This window comes from Buceros rhinoceros, unplaced genomic scaffold (assembly GCF_000710305.1).
Source record: "Buceros rhinoceros silvestris isolate BGI_N320 unplaced genomic scaffold, ASM71030v1 scaffold19860, whole genome shotgun sequence".
NCBI lineage: Eukaryota > Metazoa > Chordata > Aves > Bucerotiformes > Bucerotidae > Buceros > Buceros rhinoceros.
The window spans coordinates 3,793-10,410 of NW_010390394.1; the positions used below are offsets into that span (position 1 = coordinate 3,793).

Sequence of the window (6,618 nt, forward strand, 5' to 3'; positions counted from 1 at the left end):
GGGGTAGCTCCCCTATGGCGAGGTGCTGGTGGGAGTGTGGCTGTGCGAGGGTGCGGGGAGCAGTGGGTTCGGGGCAGGCACGGGGTTTGGCCGGCTCTGAGTGCTTCCTCCACCTGGTGCTGGAGTGGCTGGGGGCCGGCGGGCAAACAGGACGCCTGGAGAACAAGAGCAAGGGAGTTATTAGGGTAAGCCCAGGGCTGGGGGCTCTGCATGCCAGACCCTCAGGATCCAGGCTGGGGAGGGTGGGACCAGCACCCCTGGGGGCTTCAGCCCCACCCATCACCTTTGATGCCTCCCCCAGTCCAGCTGCCCTCACCCACGTGGGGCATGTGTGGCCAAAGGGGTGGCCCAGGACAGTTTGGCTGGCAGCTTTGCGTGCTGATTAGCCCTGACCCCTCCAGCTCATTAAATATTTACATCCTGAAGGAAAAGCCATCAATTTTAATTGGGGGTGTCTCCGCGGGGCAGGCAGGGATCTGGGTGATAAGCTGCTTAGCCAGTTAGGTCCACATCAGCTCCCCAAAGAAGCCTCTGTTCCAGCAACACCTTCCTCTGCACCCAACCCCATGCTCTGCAACCAGGCAATTCCTGCACCCAGCCAGAGACCCTCTGGGCACACCAGCCTTTGAGTGACCTCAGATCCAAGCTCTGCTTGCTGGAACCCCTGGTGGTGGAAGACCCCAGGTGCCTCTTTGCACTTCTCAGCCCAAGTCCGTCCGTCCGTCTGTCTGTCCATCCATCTATCCATCCATCCCCCACTTTGGCCCTTCATTGCTAGCCCCTGCTGGGGGACAATTTCCATTCTCGCTGACCTCCTCCTTCTCCTGCCCCCTCTCTCCAGGCTCCTCAGGCCCTGCCACTTCATTACGATGGATTTTATAGTAAAGACATCAGATTGAAGGAAGGACTTGCTGGCCAGGCAGTGGCTATAAGTTATTGGATTTCCTGGCCGCAATTACATGGGCCAAGCGGCCCTTCTATTTACCTGTGTAGACAACTCCATTTATTTCTATTGACATGTTGATACTGCTAATGCCGTTGGTGGACAGGTTCAATGCAGTCTCCTGTCTGTCATCTGGGGAAAGGAAATACCAATATGAGCATTAAGAGAAAGAGAAACAAGAACCTGCCTGAGAGAGAGAAGCAGGGCCCTGGCCTCTCTGGGCATCCATGCTCCTCTCTAGCTGCTCCTCCTGGGGTGCCCGGGGATGGGGTGACCCAAGCTGAGGTGATGCATCTCACTACCTCGGTTGGAGATCTTGACATTCATGGGGAACTGGGAGGCCACAGCCAGGAGATTGTGTTGCAGTGCGTGTTGCACCAGTCGCTGCTGCTCCTCTGCTGTCAGGGCCACCTTCTTCTCCGGGGGCTCTCCTGTCTCCAGCTTCTCCCGCAGCTGCTCCAGCACGGCTGCTTGCGAGGCGGCTGCTGCTTGAGCTGCTGCAAGGTGATGGCTGGCCAGTCCCACTGGGATGGTGATGCGACCTGGCACCGCTGCTGCCAGCACGCTTTCCTCTGCAATGACCAGGAGAGCTCAGCAGATCCCTCATCGCCACCCCATCTCACCATCCCCAGCCAGTGTCACCTCCATCCCATGAGGCAGGGCAAGCCACTACCCCAGTGTCTGGGCTTGGTCCTTCTCCAAATCCAGGAGACATAAAGGTTTATGAGTTCTAGAAATGAACTCAGTGAATAAAATTATTCCTTTTTTCCCCCAAGCAAAAAGGGCAAGAGCAGACAAGGAACAACCCTGCTGCTGGAGTAGTGTCCATCCCTAAGGAGATGCCTGCCATGGGGTAGACACGCTTCTCACCCACCTTTCTTAATGGCATGCACTTGTCCAAGCTGGCTGCAGCTGTGTGTGGAGATGCTAAGAGGTGGCAGAGGCATTTTGGGGGAGCTCAGCAGGGTGGGGGTGCTGGCCGGCGAGTAGTTGAAGAGAGCCGTGCCAAAAGTTTGCCTCCGTCCCTCCCGACGGTTGCTGTCAATGGCAGCTTGGAGCTCCCCGGGAGAGCTGAGTGCCCGCTTCTCACATTCGTAGGGATACAGGTACTTCATGTATCTGCACAGGGAGAGAGCCAGGATGAGACCCAGCATCATACGCTTTCCAGCCAGCCCTGTGCTGAGCAGGGACCAAGATGGGGATGCCACCTAGGGAGGGGCAGAGCCCTCCATCCCCTTTTGGGGCAGTCCATGCTAGACCCCATTTGAGGCTCTGCGACATCTGAGCCAGTGGGTGCCCCAGGGCAGGTGCCCCCCGCCCACCCGCCCACTGTCAGGTGCTCACTGCGTGCGGAGAGTGAAGGCAGCACTGGTGATGGAGGTAGGTAGGTTGAGGCCCTTGGTGATCTCCCGCCAGATCTTCTTGTTGATGACTTCGACCAGGCCACCCTTGTCTGTCACCAGTCGGTACAGCGTGTACAGGTCCAGCACTTGCTTGGCCATAATGGGGATGCGGTTCACGGGTGTCCCTTCCAGCCACACAGGGGAGAGAGAAAAGGGTGTGGGATGAGCCCACTCCCTGGGGACACAGCCAACATTGCCACTTCAGGTACAAAGGGAGACGCATCTCTCCATGCCTGGGAGATTGGCACTGTGCCTGTGAGCAGGGCAGACCCCAGCATGCCCGCACAGGGTCTCCCATTGATGGAGCTGTCTGTCAGTGGGGCTGGGTACACTCTCAGCTGGGATGTGGGGACACAGTGGTATGGGCCAAGTGCCTCCTTCAGAGCCCCTTAGAGAGGGTCATCAATCCACAACTCTTAGAGCTCCCTGTAGAGCATCTCCCTGTAAAATCTCTGAGAGGATCCCAGAAGGGGTCCCTCTGTAACCCCCTTTAAGACCCCGTAAAGAGAGACCCCATCTAAACTCTGTAAAGGGACTCACCCTATAACCCTCTCTGAAGCGGAAGGACCTTTCTGGAAGGACTCACCCTATAACTTCCCTGTAGAATACCCCTCCGAGCCCCATAGAGGGGGATATCCCAAAGGAACCCACAGATAACTCCCAACAGCCCTCCAACTGCTCAAAGCCCTTCAGTGTCCTGCCTCAGGAGACCTGACCCCAAATCCTCTTCAAGTGCCCTCAGTAGAGACCCTGACCCCTGGTCCCCCAGCATCAATCCCCACTGAGGCTATGGGTAAAGAGAACGTGGGGCCTCCAGGGCTCTGTGAGCCCAGTATAGACTGGCATGATCTCCACAGCCACAGGGTCTCATTACAATGCCCTCCCCACTTTTCCAGCATTCCCAAACAGCCCCAAATAGCCCCACAGCCTTGCTCTGCTCCACGGCACCTCAAGGCAATGGTACAGGCAGCAGCTGGGTTTTTCAACAGGGCAGAGGAGGCACAAGCGTCCCATTCCATCCCGTCCTGTCCCATCCCATCCCATATGTATTCCTCCTGCGGGGTGGTGGGGCGCAGGCTGTATCGGAAAGCCATCCATTTGGCTGGGAAAGCTGTCACGGCTGTGCTTTGCCCCTCAAACGAAGCCGTCACTCACCGCCATCCTCCAGCATCCCTAATTTATGGCCCCGATATTGGCTCAGCTTCTTCACATAAGCCTGAAAAATGAGCTCTTTTTATTCCTTTACTGAGTTCATTTAACTTTTTTTTTTTTGTGTGTCAGTGTTGTTCACTGGGTTGGGAAGGGGGAGAGCAGTTTATTCGCCTGGGAAAACGGCAGAGCTATTGACCTGTTATCTGACAGCGGTCCCTTGCTAGCACTGCCCAGGGGCTGCTGGCACTGGCCCCATCACTTGGGGGGACCTGATTCCAGGGCTCCCCATCACCCCAACATGCCTATGAGTTTGTGGGGTCTCAGTCCCTGATCGATATCCCTCGGACCTCTTTTCTCTCCCCCTCTCTCCAGCCCTGGCATCTAAGGAAAGCAGCTCACCATTAATCTTGGGACTGTGTGGGGCGGGCAGCTAGTGCCCATCCCGCTGACAAAGGGACCTGTCTTTGTCTCCACAGAGTGATGGCCCTGGCCAGGGCACAGCACAAAAGCCCGGGGAGGTGATGCGACCATTGTGGTGCTGCAATTAGCTCTTGACTGATTAATGGCCTCGTGTTATCAGTAGGGCCCTCGGCTTGGAGAGAAGATGGGAGGTTCTGCAGCCCCCCAGTGAGCAAAAGCAGAAATGGGTAGTCCCCCCATGTCCAAACTCACCACTCTTGGGGTGCCATGGAGGTTGGGGCATGGGCATGAGGTGCCCCGCTGCCTGTACCCCACACTTGGTGTGCCACTGAGGCTGGGTGTCCCTGTATTGTGTCATGGGGTCCCCAAAGTCCCTCCCCAGCAGGGCTGTCCCCAACCCATTTTTCAGACCCACTAATTTTCCACCCTGCTGACAAATGCCAGTGCCAATATTGCCCTGACAGGCAGCAGGGTGGACGCAGCCCCTTTCATTAGGGCTCACCCTGTAGATACCAATCCCCTGGCCCACTGCCACCTTGGGGACACAGCCTGAGTGCTGCAGCACCCTGCCCATGCACCCCTGGGGGCCTCAGCAAAACCTGTGGCTCTTGGGGACCCCTGGCTCAGGGGTGCTGTTTCTCAGCCAGATCCTGATGATCTCCGTGATGCTGTCCCTACCCTGCACTCCTCTGTCCCTTTTCTCTTTGCTACCCAGCCCCAAATTCCCCAATTCCCCCACTCCAACAGGCACAGGCACCCCTGCACCTCTACACCTGCCCCTGCACACCTGCCTGCCCTCTCTGGGGGGATGCCACACACTTGGAGCAGGCACGGGATGGAAGGGACAGGATTGAGACAGCCGGACATAGAGGGATGAGGAGCAGCATTGGCAGGGAAGCATCGGGCTCCCTCCCTCCTTTCTGCAACACCAGGCACTTGCTTAATTAGCCCTGGCCCCAATGGCGAGGGAGTTAATTAGCTCTGGAGAGAGAGATAATGAAGCCACAGAACAGCCCATGAATCTTGCAGCTGATGGATGCTGGGGGTGGGTCGAGGCAGTGCTGATGCTTCCACTCGCTCCCCTTAGCCCCGCTCTAAGGCCAGGGGCACCAGGGAGTACCCTGTAGTGGTACCAGCCCCCCCCACCTCCAGCTGGTCTCCAGTGTGAGCCCCATGGCTGTGTCAGCCACCTGCAGCCCAGTTCTGAGGAAACAGGATGGTGGGATCTCAGCCCAACCCAAAACTCAATCACAGCCGCCTCTCAGGCAGGCTGGTACCTTCACGACCTTTCCCACAGGCACAGCTTGGGGCAACTGCCTCTTTCTGCCCATCATCTGCCCACCCCAAACACAGCCAACCCTGCTGCTCCTGCACACACCCCCCTTCCCCTGTTAATTAGCTCGGCATTAACCTCTGCCTGGGGTTTACTGGCTATTGAGCAGCGTGTTCATTAATCCACACACCAGCAAAAGGTTCTAATTAATACGGCCGGCCACATGCCCACACTCGGCAACTTTTAATTGTCGCAGGCCCGGCCGGGGAGGGCGAAGGTTAAAGCATTTATCGAGTCCCTGGGAGCCTGATCAGCCCCCCCATGCAATAGCAAAGATTTCCAATGCAGCTGGGCAGGCTGGAGAGCCCTTAACCCCTGGGTACCCAGTGCTGCCCAGTCCACTGACCCCTCTCCTACATCATCATGGACATCACTAAGAGATGCTGGTAATGGGCACCTTGACTGGGCACTGCTAACGGGGAGCACTAACGGGCATTGCTAATGGGCACTGCCAAGGGCATCCCCACCAGGCACCACTGAAAGGCCCTGCAAACACGGGCATCGGGTGTTCCTAATGGGCATCTCCACTGGGCCTCACTAATGGGCACCGGCATTTGGCATCCTCTCCAGTCCCAGCTCGGGGGGGCCCAGGGGACCCCCTGGCCAGCAGGCACCCCGTGGAGGGGGGTCTGCCTGGGACAGCATGGGGCAAACCTGCTGGGTATGAGTTTATGCAGGTGCGTGTGCGTGTAGGAGGTGGGGGTGGAAGATGACGCAGGACCTGCTTGGGAGTGCTCATGGAGTTCCAGAGCAGCTCAGAGCCCGAGTGGACCATGGAAGGAGTCCCCGCCAGGCAGCCGAGGCAGGGGTGCCAATGGCGCCCAACCCAGCCACCCACCTTTACCTCTCTTCTGCATGAAGCCGAAGAGGTCATCCAGGAACTCCTTGCGTTTCGGGTCCTCATCCAGTTCGTAGAGCTGGGGGCAGGAGAGAGGGTGGTCAGTTCTGCTGGCACATCTGGGTGCATGAGGCAGAGCGGGCAGTGACAGGGACAGGACCCTGGCTGTGCCAGGACACAGGATCACCCCTGGCCCCACCTGCCTGCTCTGTCAGCAATGAGAGACAGTCCCTGTGCCATGAAGAGGATCCCCCAGTGCACCCTCTATGCTGGCAGTGCTGGGCTCTCCCCATGCCTGGGGCCTGGCATGGGCTTCCCACACACAACTGGCTATTTTGCACCCTTGCTGCAGAGATGCTGCATCTGTGCCTCAGTTTTCCCCACCCCTCACCTCCCTAGGTGGAGGGATGACAGTTTCAGCCCAGGAAGATGACACCAGTGTAGATAGGGCAGCAGCAAATTCCAGATCCCCCAGCAGGTCTCTGGGACCAGGATACTCAGCTGAGCCTGTCCAGCTCAGCAGCCTCCT

General features: G+C 57.9%; 1 protein-coding gene across 1 annotated transcript; it reads right to left on the reverse strand.

Annotated features, from left to right (window-relative positions):
* Nucleotides 1–113: 113 nt before the first annotated feature.
* On the reverse strand, nt 114–6,168 carry ARID3A (AT rich interactive domain 3A (BRIGHT-like); the record flags this gene model as incomplete). The annotated part of the gene is made up of 6 exons (XM_010137773.1): nt 114–155; nt 986–1,075; nt 1,246–1,515; nt 1,818–2,062; nt 2,288–2,471; nt 6,096–6,168. Coding segments are annotated over 6 exons (904 nt in total), but the record flags the coding sequence as incomplete, so codon positions are not given.
* Nucleotides 6,169–6,618: the final 450 nt, after the last annotated feature.